General features: G+C 39.8%; 2 protein-coding genes and 1 long non-coding RNA gene across 8 annotated transcripts in view; 1 reads left to right on the top strand and 2 right to left on the bottom strand.

Moving 5' to 3' along the window:
- Window positions 1-5,582, top strand: part of LOC113944433 (unconventional myosin-X-like) — a 90,551-nt gene extending 84,969 nt beyond the window's left edge. For all 3 annotated transcript variants that reach the window (XM_027637520.1, XM_027637521.1, XM_027637522.1), the window contains 3 exons: window positions 1,302-1,751; window positions 2,529-2,720; window positions 3,310-5,582. In XM_027637520.1, the coding sequence (XP_027493321.1) occupies window positions 1,302-1,751; window positions 2,529-2,720; window positions 3,310-3,423 (756 nt within the window). In that variant the 3' untranslated portion in view covers window positions 3,424-5,582. The remainder of the gene's footprint in view (window positions 1-1,301; window positions 1,752-2,528; window positions 2,721-3,309) is intronic.
- LOC113944436 lies at window positions 1,432-9,523 on the bottom strand. Of its 2 annotated transcripts, XR_003526681.1 has the most exons (5): window positions 9,322-9,523; window positions 8,359-8,620; window positions 3,655-3,758; window positions 2,131-2,238; window positions 1,432-1,557 (listed from the first exon to the last, which is right to left on the bottom strand). It is a non-coding gene; the product is annotated as an uncharacterized LOC113944436 (long non-coding RNA). The 2 variants fall into 2 exon arrangements; XR_003526680.1 differs by having other exon boundaries at window positions 1,436-1,557; window positions 8,359-9,523.
- Window positions 9,524-10,975: 1,452 nt separating this feature from the next.
- LY75 (lymphocyte antigen 75) overlaps window positions 10,976-16,367 on the bottom strand; it is a 43,813-nt gene continuing 38,421 nt past the window's right edge. For all 3 annotated transcript variants that reach the window (XM_027637523.1, XM_027637525.1, XM_027637524.1), the window contains exons 32-35: window positions 15,819-15,986; window positions 14,489-14,611; window positions 13,862-14,029; window positions 10,976-12,854 (exon numbers count right to left, since the gene is read on the bottom strand). In XM_027637523.1, coding sequence (XP_027493324.1) covers window positions 12,670-12,854; window positions 13,862-14,029; window positions 14,489-14,611; window positions 15,819-15,986 — 644 coding nt within the window. In that variant the 3' untranslated portion in view covers window positions 10,976-12,669. The remainder of the gene's footprint in view (window positions 12,855-13,861; window positions 14,030-14,488; window positions 14,612-15,818; window positions 15,987-16,367) is intronic.

Genomic DNA, 16,367 nt, shown 5'->3' with positions numbered 1-16,367 from the left:
TTAGCAAAGGCTTAAAAAAAATGTAAGACCAACGATAATAAAATGTTTTTAAACTTTCTCGTTACTTTTAAAAGACATAAAAATTTGGATAATGATTCAAGATGACTCATTGAAAGTAGCTGCTCGCAGAACATAAATGTAAAGAAAACTGGAAAGTCTGCAGATCAGCTTATAAGAACAGCACATCTTTTGGGTGTTACCAGAATTAACTATGAAACCTATCTTTTGGGCAATTTCTTTTGATTACAGAGAGGCTCTAGAAGAGTACTACAGACAAAGGAAAAAAGAATGTAGTTGACAATGTTTATCTGACAAGTAGTCTTGTTTTTTTAAGTCACTGTACTCCGTAGCACAATGATGATGCTTAGATCAGAGATCACACTGGTATGAAAGAGCCAGTTAGGGATGTAAAACTAAACTGACTGCATCACCCAGCTGTGTGATTTGTCCCATCTGTGTGACTTCTAATGAACACCGACCTTGTCTCAGAAAATCATAGCTGGTGAAAATTATTAAAGATGTTATTAAAGGCAGTCAGAGTCATGAAGACTGAAACTCACTGATAGTCAAATGGGTGGCATATTCATCACACAGATGAAACGAGCGTCAAGTATTGTCAAGTATTGTCAATTACAGAATGTGTGGAGAACGGTTGGGAACAAGACATCATGGTGCTCTGTGGAAACTCAGTTGTACCAAACTCCCTGTTGACAAGGCTTTCAGTCTACACAGCATCAACTGGCAAGGAGAAGTAACAGTAGGAGAGTAGGTGTTATCCAGGCATTAAATGGATGTAGCAACCGCCCCCCATAAGTAGATTTAACAGAAAACAGACAAAGGGAAGCAAGAAGGTTGGGAGAGATGTTGAGTGAAAGAGGAAGAGGTGCGAACTGCTTTTGTGTAATGAAACTGAGGTTGAGAATCTTGAATTTATTACATCTGACTCTGGTGTTGAATATATCTCCACACAGGAGCTGGTACAGCACAAAACCAAATTGCCTCAATTCTAATATCTCTCATCTGTTCCAGACATAAATGGTCCTCATTGTAGGACTTCCTGTGCAGGGTAGGAGCCCCTCAGACATCTTTGTCCTGTCCAGGTTTGCAGAAAGGGGTGTTCCCCCCACATTGACCAATTGCAGACTTTGACTTATTTATTGCAATGTCTGCTGTAACCACCTGAATTGTGTCTTTCCTACTGGGATCGGCAGATGCCATAGGAATCTGTACATGGACCCAGCTGTGAATAAAGTGTGCTTCTGCTTTCTGATGAGTCTGGGGGACTTTCTGTTTGTTTGTAGGCTCATGAAAGCCTCATAGATGGTCATTTTCCAGCACCAGAGGACACTCTGCAGCGCCTAGCAGCTCTGCGGCTTCAGTATCTTCATGGAGATTATTCCAAAATAAGTTGGACCCTTGATGGAATCTACCCAGTTAACAGACTGAAATCCAAAATACTGCACTCAACAAAGAGCAGTGGCACTACCAGTCATACTCTGGAGAGGAGACGGACCAGCTTCCTTGAAGGGACATTGAAACGTAGCTTCAAGACAGGGTCTGTAAAGAAGCAGAAGGTAGAAGAGGAGCAGATGATGGAGATGTGGGTGAAGGAAGAGCTTTCAGCTGCTCGTGCAAGCATAGCACAGAAATGGACCAAGCTGCAGGGACTCTCTCAGCATCAGGCCATGGTGAAATACATGTCCATCGTAAAGGAGTGGCCAGGTTATGGGTCAACACTCTTCGATGTTGAGGTGAGCAATGTATAAACTCATGTAACTACAGCCAAAGAAAGGCATCAGTCTTAAGAACAGCAGCAGAAGGGAGTTTCAGTAACTGGATGCATTTTGCCTTAGTAAGCTCAGGGTAAACCTGCAGTACCACATACCCAAGAGTTGTGACGCAAAGAGCACAGAGCAAGCAAGCTGGGAGATCATGGTAAATGAAGGGAGACAATGGATTCCCACTTCATTGGACTAAGAATGGAATTTGGGAATTTGGGGGAGGGAGGGGTTAAAAAAGTGGTGGCTACTGAAAGCAAAAGTAAAACCAAGCTCTGTTGTCCTTACCAGCAAAAACTGCAGTCCTGTTCTGCAGCAGTACAACAGAAACTGCTCAGACTGGGACACTTACAGCACTGTGCTCAGTCTGCTAGAGTAGGGATCCACAGTTCCAGTTTTATCAGTTTTATTGCTGCCTAGATGGATCACCATGGGAAGTTGCCTGCACTCACTATATTATCTGTAAAATAAGAAGTGGAATATTGACTTGCTACATCACTTTAAAATCTGATAAGAACTGTTATCTATTATAATTATTTACTACTCAAGTAGTATTTTACTCATAGTCATGTCATTTCTGAATCGTTGCAGCAGAAGTGCCTCCAACATACCTTCTGCAGACATTTTTTGTATTGGGGTGAAGAGTCGAAATGTCCTACAGGAACTAAAAATAGAGGGCTTTTCCTTGAATCAAAAATTATTTGATTCTCCACTGCATTTATGCAAAAGGTCATGTTTCTCTTTCTGCAGTGCAAGGAGGGTGGATTCCCAAATGATCTCTGGCTTGGAGTCAGCACAGAGAATGTGTCTGTCTACAAACGAGGGGATCCTAAACCACTAGAAACTTTCCAGTATGAGCACATTGTTTTCTTCGGAGCACCACAGCCTAACACCTTCAAAATTACAGTGGATGAGAGAGAAATGTTCTTTGAAACATCCCAGGTATGTGAAAGCACAAGACTTGCTATATGTTCACTTTTATTGCCACTTCAGTTAAGCTCCAAGGAATAGACAGGTTTCTATGCAAGAATTCTTGACTAGTGGACTAAGCCAAGGGAAGAGATGAAGGGAGTTTAAGCCTAAAGGGCATGGTACCTCTCGTTGAATACAGGGATAAACAGAAAAAAAATATGCTAGTTAGAAAGTGAAGGAGGTTGAATGGTCTTCCAGTGCATTGAGAAGTTCCAGTTTTGGGTGCTCATGATTGTGCCTGATTTTTTCATTCCCTTCCAATAGATGAATGGGCAGTTAACAAATTAAAAAAAAAAAAAAAAAGAAAAAAAAAAGTAAGTTTTGTAGCACTGAAGTTGCTTTTCTTTGAGCTAAAAATCTTTTTAAGTGTTGTTACAACAGAGCACAAACTTGTCAAGCATTTCTTTTCTTACTGTTGTGTTCACATTTAGTATTGCATGCAAAATTTACTGTGCCATGACTTTGGACAAGGGAGTCTTTTTCAGCAAAATGTCCTGTATGACTCAATGGACTGAGGTTTTTAATGTGCTTATCCTCTGTTACTGTATTCTCTCTCCAGGTGGGCGAGATAATAAAGATCATGAAAGCGTACATCAACATGATTGTGAAGAAACGCTGCAGTGTCAAATCAGCCACCAGTGTGGACAGTCACGCAAGCATCTGGACTAGGTGATGCAAATGAACTGGCAGTAGTTTAGTGATGAGTATTTGCAACTTGCCAGCACAAGTGTAGCAAAGATGTTTTCTAAGAATTCAGCTGACTACTGTATTCAAAACCTGAAGTGACATCTACAGTACTATAGGATTTGCACCTCTGCCCAAAGACATTAAACAGTAACAACTGTTGTTAAACACTAATGATCCAAAACTTGTTTTCCCCTTGCTTGTTTGATGAACAATGTACCTTAAAGAAGCAAAGTCGGAAGCATCCTCGTTCTCCTTCAGTGTCCTCTCTGCTGCTTTCACCACTACTTGTCATGCTGGCAGAAAAATTTGCAAGAATCATTTCTGCAAGACCGGAGACAGACTTAAGCTTCCTTCTGAATTTTGAACATGCAGACATCTGGGATCATGTGATCATAGCATGGTCTGCTAAAAGAATATTTGTTTTATTTATTTTGCAAGCAAACCTAAAATATAAGTCACTGTGGTTTGTTTTTTTTTTTTTTCTTCAGGATACACTAATGATCTGATCTGGTTTTAAAAGAAAATGCCTTTGTGTAGTTGAAGCCAAGTGGTCCAACAAGAGAGGTCAAACTCTACATGAGAGAGCATTAAACAAAGAAACAAATAAAAACACCCAAGGTGATTCTTTACCTTCCAATAAAAGTTCACAGGTACATGACTATAAAAAGTGGCACTTTCAGTTAAACTACTAAATACTCCAACACAGGAGAAAATGTTTGGGACTAGCACCACTGCCATTCCAGGCCCATTGTAAGCAGCACCTATTGCCTAAAAAAAAATGACTGCCTTTCCCCTGTACAGCGTTAAGAGGGAGATTGTTTTATTAGCATTTCCATAAGAGTTGCTCTTCACAAACTCCAGGTATTAGGTGGAGGTTGGAGGTTTTTGTTGGCCAGCCTGCCTGCGTTAAGATGCTTTGTTCTCTAGATGGGATTTTAGGATGACTGGGGTCCCTGAACTTTAGTTTTAAAGTGAACTGTTTCCTACTGAGTGAATAGATGCCTAGATAAATTGTTATGGGTAAGATTTTCACTTCTCTATACAACTGTAAGCAAATGCCAGACCTGTCATCCACTTCCAGCTTTTAACAGGAACTGCTTGCATTATGGAATCCCCAAATCCCTTTCCATTCTCCTCTAGGTCCCTTGTCCTCAGCAGAACTTGAAAACAATGCTGTTTTGCCAAAACAACTGCTTCTTGGAGGTATTTATAGCTCCTGCAATTTGAAGAAGCAGAATTTTGATGACAGTCATCTTCAGTCTCTTGACCTCAGAAACTTGACTTCAGTGTTTAAAACAATATTCGGTATCAGTCACATCATAAATTAGTTGAATTAGAAAACAAGAAAGCTGGTGGTGAGCCATTTTCTATGACCCTTGTCTAGTCTTGGGATCCCAGAATGCAAAGGCCCATTCTGTTTCTTAATGAAACTGCAGAACTGTATGTAATGTGGGCCTCATTCCATGTTTAATATTGTCTGTCTCCACTTCTGAAGAAGTAGCAGCTAAGGTCTATTAGCTATGAAATAAAAATTTCATAGAAAAGCGGGAGTCAGTACGGAGCAGGTTCCATTTCATCATCAGATTGTACCATGTCACTAACACTGTGTCACAGAACACTGTAATTTTGAGATTGACAGTACAAGAAGAAACACTGTACATAACCCATGCTCTTCTCTTGTTTCCACTACACTGCAGCATGTGCAAACACTGTGCACTTGCCACATGATCAGCCTAAGAGGATAGCCACTGCTGTGCATCATACTTCAGCTGGAGTTTTGCCTTAAATAGCTTTACTGAAGGATCCTATAAACACCCCCTTGTTGTCACAAGGAATAAAAAGATGACCAGGTCACAAGTGAGAAACACGAATGCAGAGGCAGCCTGAGAAGCAACCCTTTGTATCAAACTGACTCAATCTGTTATGTATCAGACTAGTCTTGATTATCCCTGTTCTAACTCTGCACTAGCTCTGTGTTCTGGCTCTTGGGTTGCTGCAGGCAGCTTGAACCCACTTGAAACATAACTCCACTACTATTTGTTGTAACCTTGCTCATTTCTATTACAGAATTCCTTCTTCTGTCTTTTTTAATTTGTAACTGGCTTTACAAGATGAAAGTTTAATAAATTATTGGATTGCACAGGCTGTATTCACTCATGGGCGTTGTGTGCCCATATTAAGGTGTTTACTCAGAGATCTTAACACTCAGAAACTTGTAAGTGAAAAGTAGGCATCACTGGCATGAGGATACAACAACCCTTCACCACAGAAGCAAATTTTGCCTTTGGGGTGGATTACAGAAAATAGTTTGCTGCTACAACGGGGAAGGTTTGTTTCTAGTTTCTGCTGTTCTCTCTGGGGATGAGTCATAACTTTTGTTAGTGGGAGATGTCCCAGTGGTTCAGAGATGGGTATTGTGGTGAAAGCAGCACAAGAAGTGAATCATCTTCCAAGGCCCAATCTGTAGGATCAGCTCCATCCCTTCTCTTCAGCACCTCCAAAGTCACTAATAACAGAAAATTACTTCTAGCTCAAATAAGCTGCCATCTGCACTTCACACACAATTGCATGACCTGGCCACAGTGCTCACCTAAGAGCTTGTGTCACTGAAGTGGTAAATCAGAACTGAGGGTAGCAATACAGACAGACCATCCCACTAGCAGACAAAAGTTCCCTCAATCCATGCACAGTTATGGAAACCAAGCAGTGATGCATAATCCCTATCATCATACTCTCCTATATTCCTTGGTCAGATGCTCTGAGGGCCTTGGGACTCTGCAGATGGGTCTATTCAATTTGATTTCCAGTCATTCCAATATTCTTTTTTCTCCATCTTTATCACCTTGCATAGACTGTCCTTATTCAAGGCTGGAACTGCCTCTGCTTACTTCAGCAGTTGCTTTTCTTCCTTCAGCTGTTACATTCCTGTCTATCTGCTTCCAAAACCACACTGGCTCTGCCTGCTTTCTGCTTAGGAACCCTTATGTCACACACAGGCAGCTACTGGTTGGTTGTGCAGAGGGTGTCAAAACCAAACCCAGGCTGCACAGCCCTCATGTCTCTCCTGAATATCCCTCTTGTGGCAAAGCACATCAGGGTCTGGCATGGCCTGTCCCTCTCATTCACTGCTTCCTGGGCTGCCACCAACTGAAGCCAAATTTTTTCTTGGTGGCAAACTCAGAGGCCAGCCCTGTTCCCCATGGATTGAAGCAGGAACAAGCTAGCCAGTCTCCCTTCTGTGCAGCTGTTGAATTTCAAACTGCACTTGTTTCATCTAATACATCACTATCATGATAGCAAACATGCACCACTGCAGGTCCAGCATGACTACAGCAACATGCGTGAATGCATTTATGAGTGACAGCCACCCAAGGTGGCAGCCAGCTAAAAGCCCCGTCACTCCCTTTTTAATTCTGCTTGATCACCTTGTCAGTGTAATGTGCAGTCCCTTTGGGACTCCACCCCAGTATTTCTTTAATAGTGAATGTTCTAATGTTTATTTTATATGAACAAGTTTCATGCCAATTTATAATCAGCACCTACGCCATAAACACAGAATGGTTTATACACAAAGACAGAGCCTCTGGTAAGTTGTATCACAAGCTCGTCTAGTTATTAAACCAGTTTGTCTGTAAACTTCAGCTGTTTATTTATACCTTGTTCTAAAACACACAGCCTTTCACTGTGTAGGCTGTTTGTTCTGTAATTACTCTGTGCATTGGCCTCAAAATTTCATTCTCCCCTTGGGCCTTTAGGCAAATCCCTCACATGTGAATTCCAGCCCTCACTGTAAAATATAAACTCCTAAATTGGTGGAATGCAAATTTGCTAGGCTCTTGGCCACTTTTTATACCAGAGATTCCTAATGCACAACTGGATATATACACTTTGGCCCTGTGCCACTGTCAACACTGAGATGAATGCCAGTAACTGGATTGCCAGTGAAAGTCACTTACCCCCACCCGCCTATCCAGCACTGCCCTTCAGCACCGTTGGACACCCTTCACACCCACTGGGAAGAACTCAGTCTCACTGAGCACCTGGACTTTGCACTGGTGTTTAGGTCTGAATGCAACCCATACCACATGGATTAAGTTGGGTGATTCTTGACAGACATTCACTACCCTGCTCTGGCTCAGGCAGCCTTGCTGGCTACAGAGCACAGCTGGCTGGTAGTGTGCCCAGCTCCACCTCCTGCCCATGCTACATCCAGGGGCAGGTCGGGGGCCCCTTGCAGCCCTCAGGCACTGGCCCATGCACTACGGTGCCTCAGGCCTTCCTGTACAGGCTCAGGATTACCAATATAAACATGTTTTTCCTGTAAAAGCAAACACCTGTAACTCCTGACTGACTTCTAATGAAATAGTGACAGCCTGTCAGGATAAACTCAACTGGCTCAGTAACGAGTTACACACTGGGCAGAGTTTTTGCAGGTCCACTACTGAGGCACACACATTAGTAGGAGCAACTTACCTGCCTTGCTTCTTTCTCCTGTTGCAGTGTGAGGCTGAGGGCAACTCAGCTGCTCCACATTTGTGCCCTCTCAGGGTGTGCCCATGGGCACATGGGTATTTACACTAGGAGCAATCTCCTCCCGGCTCCCCTGGGATGGCTGAATCTTGGTAAGTTGCCCTCCTTGAGCAAAGCAATACAAAGGAAGACCTGCAAGACTGGTGGGGGGTACAAAGGCCTTTAAGCATTTACAAATGCCCTTAATCTGTGTGGCAGGAGGCGCCCTGGCTGAAGAAGGAGGGGAGGTTGTGGAAGGAGTCCCTCAGGGCTGGAAGAGGGGAGAGCTGGCTCCTGTCCACAGCAAACTCCTCATTGTTGTGTCATGAGCACTTGGGCAAGGGTCGAGAGAGCTGCTTTCTCCCTGGCTGCTGAAGGAGGGGAGAGGAGCTCACAGAGGAGGGGAACAGACCTGCCAAGGCTGTGGTGTCCTGGTGTTAGAGGATGTTCCAGCTGCCCAGAGTGGCTGTTTTGGCCCTTTCTCTGCACCCTGTGGCAGTGTTGTGAGGCCATTGGTAGTGTTCATCCCAAGTGTTTCAGGCCTGTGGCTGCTACTCTATATAGAAAGTGGTGCTTTCTGGTCTCCATTCCTAGCAGCTTGAACTGGTGTTAAGGCTGCCTGATTGGCTCTTGTGTCTGTGGTGGTGTGTTCTCCATCTGGTGGTGCTGCAGAGCTGGTAGGAGAAAGAACAGGTACAAAGAATGGTGGCCACAGGAGACAACATAGGAAACCCAGCCCTCAAAGCAGCTCCTTATCCTGGGTAAATGTGACTTCTATTAGCCACACACACATATAATTCATTCTCATGTAACACAAGGTGCTCTTCAAATACCCAGATCATGTTTATGAAAATAAAGACATTTTAATGAAAGAGAAAGCAGTTCGGTTGCTAATGGGGATGACATTCAATCATGCACATTTGTAAAATCATCTCAACCCACTGCTTTTAAAGTTTAATTTGAATATGCATAAACGCTTGTTAGCTTTTATGAAGTACAGCACCATGGTTTTGTAAACTTATCTGCTCTATATAATCTCTTTAAGGGAAACTATAACACATAACATCTGAAAAGAGAAATTTTATAGAAAGCAGGAGCAATACTCTTACTATCCATATGAGCATCCTGAGAGTGCAGAAAAAGATCTGTTCTCACTGGTTTTAACAAAAAATGCACATGTAAGGGCCCAGCATAGTGAAGAAAACACATTTTGAAATAATTCTTTTGTATTGCTGAAATTCCACTTTTTTTAAAGCCAGCTTGGAGTAAATTATTCTATTTATGCTAAAGAGTAGCAAAACAAAAAAATTACTGTTGTTCTGTTTGTAATTATAGTCCCTGCTGCATTGGCAAAAAGCAATCCATAAGGACTTACAGTCTGTGTTGCATTACTGCGTAATCACAATAAAAACGTCATCTGGTATCCTCTCCTACCCCTCAAATCTGTTAAAAATCTTAAGTTACTGACAGATATTATGACAGAGTGCACAGGAGTTTTCAATGTGAAAATACCATTGTTGTGGCTTAGCCATAAAGGAATGAAACCAAGATAACAGCATTTTATAATGGCACTTATGTTATGCAACATTTGGAAGTTAATTTGCTATTAACAGAAAGTTACCTTCTTTAGTGCTTTGTCAATTCCCTTCTTAAAACTCCAGAACTAAATGGGAAAGGTCCATTAGAGTGACAATTAAATTTTACTCTCCTGTTTTTCCTAAGCTTAGTTCTTCAATATTGCTCACAGTTCTTGCTTTAAAACTGTGCAAAATCTGTTTAATTTGGTCAATAAGAACTTTATGTTCTTCTTGGTAACACAAGGAATTTGACTGACTTTTAGAAAGCTGGGTTTTACATATCCCACTGTGCTCCAAACACACAGCAACAGCAGACCCATAAAGGGTCCAAACTGTAGTTCTGACTTTTAGCAACAAAAATTGTAATGTATGGTCTTAGTTTATTTGCAGCCACACAAAAAAAATACCACTGGCAGGCCACGCAATTTACTTCCTCCTTTCAAAAATGTTTAGATGCATAACATATGTACAGAGCAATGAGCAGATGGTGCATTTGGTTTAAGGGAAAAAATGCTGAGAAGTACAACAAAAGCACCAGGCCCAAACGGTGCTCAAGTGTAAACACTTGTTGATTTCTATGTCAATTAAGTTATCAATGCAATAATACGCTAAAATAAAAATCCTGGCTGGTGTAATGGCAGATGTGGATTAACCTTTCCATGATCCAGAGTCTCCAGGGACTGGGCAAAATTCAGGAAGAGGAACTGAAGTTGTATACTTTTCCCCTAGAGGTAACAGTCTGTGGTCAGTCTGTGCTCTGGGATGAAGGATGCTTTCTCAACTCCATTGCTCTGGGACCTGAGAAAGCACTTCACTTCTCTGCTGCCATTTCCCTGTACATCATCTTCAGTAATGTTTGTGAAGCAGATGACCTTGTTAGTCATCTTACACAACAGGATGCTTCTCCCAGCAAGCTATTACTGGAGATAAAAATAACATTGCCCCTTGACCAGCAGTTGCAGATTTTAGAGCTCTGGAATTCAGACTTCATATGGTACTTAAAATGAATACATCTCATGCTTTAATTGCAAGTGTTAACTTGGCTGGAAGTAATTTAACTTTGCCCATATTTTATGAGAAGTTATGTTGGAAGCCTTTATACTTTGCTTTGGAATTAATTTGGGCCTCGACGTGCTAATGAACTACACCTTGATTAAAACAAAACAGCACAGAGGAATGTTCACTTACTGTGTAAGCCTGAAGCAGCTTGATAAAAGCTAGGTATAATCAAATTCCATGATAAACTAAGTTTTCAACTGTAAAAAGAAAGTTACCAGCATTCTTTTTAAATACATCAAAGATATTTATTATCTTTAAAGTTTTCTTATTGTTACTTGCCTTAATTCCGATCACAGCCCCTGTGCTATGTGCTTTTTTACCCAGTGATTAATGAGCTGTTCCTTAGCTCTGATAACTGCTTCCATGGAAATAAAACCAATGTAAGCAGTTTATTGGTTTATTTAACTTTATTCTTTCAATAACGGTACTCCTAAATAATCTGTGTATTTCAAATGAAGTGGGTTATTCACCTGCACTGAGGCCATTGTGCTTACTCAAAAAAGACTTACCAGTGATTAGACAACTTGGGTATGACGAAACAAACATGAGAAATGGGGCCTTAAAAAATTATTTACATCATTCATAAGAATAAAATATACAATTTTTAATAAAAAGTATATATTCTTTTGTATTGAATTAGGATTTTACTACCAATTGCCACTTTACATTTCAGATTCACACCTAAAAATACTCAAAGTATAAACATCTATAAAACTAGTAAATCTCAAAACTTCTAAATAATTCTCTCCACTTTTTACTGTAGGTAGAAAAACACAATAACCAACACTTTTTCTAGTCCATTAAGTTAAAAGTCATTTGGCAAAGCACTTAGGCATATAAGCTTAACCAGAAGACATCAGGAAATAGGTTTTGCAACGTTTCAAACACTTCTCATACCAGGGTAAACTAAAGAATGAAGGTTATTTTCATTACACAGTAACTAACATCATAACTACTTTTTCTATAAGTTATCTCTGGAAAGCAACTGTTCACAATTGTGCCCAAAGTACCAAACAAACAACAAAAGTGCTTTACTTCTTTGATCAGCAAACTACCACAATGGCTCTTTTAACTTGCCCCTTTCAGGCTGTTGTTTTAACAGGCTCAAAATAGTATCTATAAAGAGTTCTCTATTTCTCAACACAAATGATAAACATTTGCTTATCAAAATAGTGCAAACAGGAACAAAGAAAAGTGCCATCAACGTAAGTAAACTGCAGGAAAAAAAGGCAGTTGAACATCGTGACCTCGCACTGCTGCTTCAGAGAAATCAGTAGTACTCTTCCCAGCATGTCAGTCCAAATGGATTCCCATTTACCATCTCATGACGCCACCACATGCAGAATGGATTTGGTCTTTTGCATATCCTCCTTCATAAAAGTAAATGCGCTTGTTCTTTGTACTGTGCATTAAAAAAAGTCAAAAGACTTCTTCAAAACATTAATTGATCAAATCATTTAGTAATTAATATATACAACTCTGTCTTCCCTTTTTTCCTTTATAGCTTTCTTTGGAGTGCATAGGAAAGGCTACAGTGACACATCATAAAAAAATCAAGTTTAAGTTTTATGTAAAATACTCAAGTATTTTTAGCATTTATGTACACAAGTTTTTTTTACCATATATTCTTTCTCACTCTTTCCTTACACATATCTTTTATCTTCTTGGACAGATGACATATTTAACCTATGAAGTTACAGGTTGGTAACTATAAAGTTAGGCATTTAATGCTAGTATAAGAGTATTGGGGGAAGTAAATTTTAAGTGTATTCATTAAAGTGATGTTGCATCAAGTGCTGTTGGCATTAATTTATTCCATTAAAAGCTCTTTCCAGTAAAAAGAGAAAATGCTATAAATTAAAAAAATACAACAGAACTCTAGAAATCTTGCACCTTGAAAGGCTGAGGCCAAATAATTATTATTGACTTTTTATCAGAAAATTGCACTTGCATATAAAAGAACAAATTTTAGCCCCCATTCATAACCTTATTACTTTTCCAAAAAGAAGTAATAAAACATCAAGCAGCTAATTTCTTATGGCTTCACACAGTGAAGTTCTTTCTTAAATTAACCAGAAGGAAGTTTCTCAATAGCCATCTTTTGCAAACATATCATCCGTTTCATCATCGTTAATCCCTCTTTGATAGCGTACTGAAGAGAAGGCACTCCAGTGAAGACGCTTCTTTTTGTAGAGATAGAACACCAGTCCACCAGCAAAGACTAAGATAACTAGCAGGGCAAATGCTACAGCCACACCAGTGTGATTAGAACCTGAAACAGAATAAAAGACAAACAGTTATTCTCTAAGAGTTTTGGCAAGAATATTTTGTCATGGGGTTCACACTCAGGTAGCTCTACACTCTTCCTGCACTCATTTAGTTGAAGTCAAGGCAAACTCCTTCATCATATTAATAGTCTTCGCTTCATCATATGGGAAGTTAGATGCTGATTCATATGGGTATGCATTAGCTTATTTTTGATAATTTTGTTGTTAATTTACTAATATTTAGGTTGGAAGGGACCTCCAGAGGTCAAAAAACCTACTTGTAAATGCTGCAGTCATTTAGAGGTTTGTATACCTCATATATCTAATGAGGTCCTGGACTCTTGGATGGAAGCTCTTGGAATGGGAGATAATTATACCTCTTTCAGACTGAAAAGATCTTACTGAGGTCTTCCTTAGCAGCATGAAGTCAAATCTATTCCTCCATTTCCACCTCAGTGAAAATGTAAACAAAATCAGAAAGATTTCACTGCTTCTCAGGAACTTGCTTGCTTAATACTCAGGAAATTGCTTGCTTTCCTGTACAAAGCAGAGCATGAGGAAGTAACATGCAGCCTGAGCCTTTTTCTGGAGCTTCTTTCCAGAAGCCTCCTCAAGACTGAAAACACAATCTGCAATACCTGTTTACTCAGCATCTCTTACAAGCAAAACTCTGATTTCCACCTACACAGACTCACCCATGACAGATACAGTGTGGTAAGAAGCAATAGCAACTACTCTTATGCTCACTTTTAAGTGGACATTTCAGTTCTCTCCCTTACCCACTGAGTGGACAGTGGGAGTCAGGAGAAGTAAATTCCTAGACAATTTGTCTCTGAATGCAATTTTATGGCTAAACAACAACAGAAGGCTCTTGCTTAGGCAGAGGTACTTGATGGGTTCTTTTCTGAATTGCACTTCAGTTATTTCAACACAGACTTTACCCAACAAACCAGAAAACCCTGAAAACAGCCCCTACAAAATTAAGTCTCCACTAAAGGCAATGCCTCTGTACCTAAAGGAGCTTTGCAAACCACTCTGCTTTGACTACGACTGCAGTCAACTTTGGACCACATGCCCGTTCTGGACATGATAACACTGCATTTTTCATTGGCTTCTGCAGTTTTATTCTCCCAGTTGACATAATTAACTGATGAGCCATCCAGCCAGTTCAGGGACTGACCTGTTGGGAAAAAACATTGCTTAGTTTAGATCACCAAAACATGCTGTGATGCTACACAGTGTCATTCACAATCTGTTGATTTCTTTACATTGCTAAAAGGAACAGGGCTGACTATGCATCTCATACATTAAAAGCAGTAAACATGAACACGTAACTTTTAGCCACATCTCTTCTCTGGGCCTTTAGCAACTGATGCATTCGCAGCTTAACCATTAGGCACCAATAGCAGCATTGGGAAAAATGATTTTCAGTGACTCCTGATTACCCTAGGTGTGCAATAGGAAGAGATTTTACTACAATGAAGTCCAAACATCTTTATAATGCTAAATAAGGGATTCCAACCTCAAGCAGAAGTTACTGTAGGTTACCAACACTATGAAACTATTCTTAGTTGAGGATTTATGCATTTTCATTTACCACATGAAACATTAATGCTCACACATAGTTGCTACTTCTTACCCTTAGAGCTCTGAGCCAGGGCAAGCCATACATTCTTGGTGATGAGATCATGTTCCCTTACGTGTTTGCTCACAAATGCATTTTCCTCAGCATCAACTATAGTCAGAAGGGTGGCTGAAGGACCTAAATAGCAGAGGAAAACAGTCAGAATTGCAACTTACAAGATTTTTCATGGTGCTTGTACATTGAGTTTTCTGTGGGAATAATTGCTGTGGGAAAAGATCTGAACTGGGCTTGTAAAATAAGCTTGAAGTAACCTTCAGAATAAAGACATGAACCTCCCATCCCCTAAAATACAGCATGTTATACAAAATGGCTTCAGATGACTGATTATTCTAGTAGGTTATAAAAAAATAAAATGGGAGTAAACTTACTGCAGCTGCAGACTACATACATGGAAGGTATCAAAAGATATGCTCATTGAAAATTACTAGCCTTGTCCAAGTTATAAGCCCTTTTCAAAAATACACTTGAACAAAAGTTCAGCATTTTGCTGAGTCAAGTTAATTTCTAAATTAATGCTCCCATTGTGTCTCAGGTTCTTATATACTGTGTTACAGTAATTAAGGAATAAGAGGAAGGAAAGGGTATACTATAGACACGCTCAGAGAGTACCCATTCTTTACAAGCCAGAAGCTTAATTTAGAGAAAGTTCACTTTCAATTATCAGACCAAGTTGGACTCAACAGAAAACTGTATCCAGGACTGGTTCTTTTTCATCCTAAATAGTGAGTTCAATTTCACACTGTAATTCCATAAAAGAAAGTTATGATAGTCACTAACCTCTCAGTTAAGATGATTAAAACTTCTGTAAATGAAACTGCTTAACAGCACCTCTGCAATACAATTGCCATGCAGCTCAGCAGAGATAAAATCATTTAATTTGACTAAAAATTAAGTTTTTTAGTGATATTATGTGCCTTAATATCTATAAAGTACATGCTTTGAACCATCTAAAAAGTTAGCAGGCTCTCTACTGCAAGGATATATAACAAGAAAGCACTGCCAACAGCACTAACACTGTATACAGATAAAGTGTTTTCCTCCAAACTGTAAGCGTTAAATTTCTGATCTTCTGCAACTTGCTACCTGAATTTTACTTGCAGATACCTGTGTGCCAAAGAATCTGTCAGCACAATACAGCATTTTATGAAGAATTTTCATCAGATATTCAAAGATAAAGTTTGCTATTGCTTTTCCTAAACTAAAGAAGAATAAAAATGTCAAAGTTGAAGTATAATCAGCATAGGTTTTTTGGTTGTTGGGTTTTATTTCTTCTCAAATAGTGGACTAATTACAAGTTGTAATGTGATAAAGAATCTAAACATACTCAGTTTCTGGCAGACTTTCTTGGCCTCTTCCATATTATATACTGAAAAATTGTAGAATGCCATGTCAAATGCGTAACAGTGATCCTTGTACTGTACCCACTGTAGGGCACCACTGCTCTGCGGGCATCCTGAGGCTCTGCTCGCTTGCTCTGGCTGGAATTGCCTCTCTGCAAAGACAAAGAAACTTGATGTTATTTCTGCTGCAGCCATTTGCGTGCAGTCTCTCTGGAATAACAGGACAGTAAGTACTAACAAGGACTACTACTCCTACCAAGAACCACTATTCAATTAGCTTACATTCCTTCTTCATGTGCCACAGATAAATTTGTTTGAAAAGGAGTGTAAGACAAATCCCAAAGGCTTGGGAAAAAATTTTTCTTGTTTTTTAGTGGGTTTTGAAGTTTGTTGTACATATTTGATAAGTACTTGGATTCAGAAAAGATACATTTCATATTCATATCACAGGTGATTAAAAACTAACCAGGTTTGTTTTAGGTTTTCACCACTGGAATGGAGAGAATTAATCTCCCTGAAGTACTAAAAAGTGT

Source organism: Corapipo altera, unplaced genomic scaffold (assembly GCF_003945725.1).
Source record: "Corapipo altera isolate COAL_440 unplaced genomic scaffold, ASM394572v1 45, whole genome shotgun sequence".
NCBI lineage: Eukaryota > Metazoa > Chordata > Aves > Passeriformes > Pipridae > Corapipo > Corapipo altera.
Note: the sequence above shows the minus strand (reverse complement) of the source record. Positions and strands in the feature narration are given on the sequence as shown.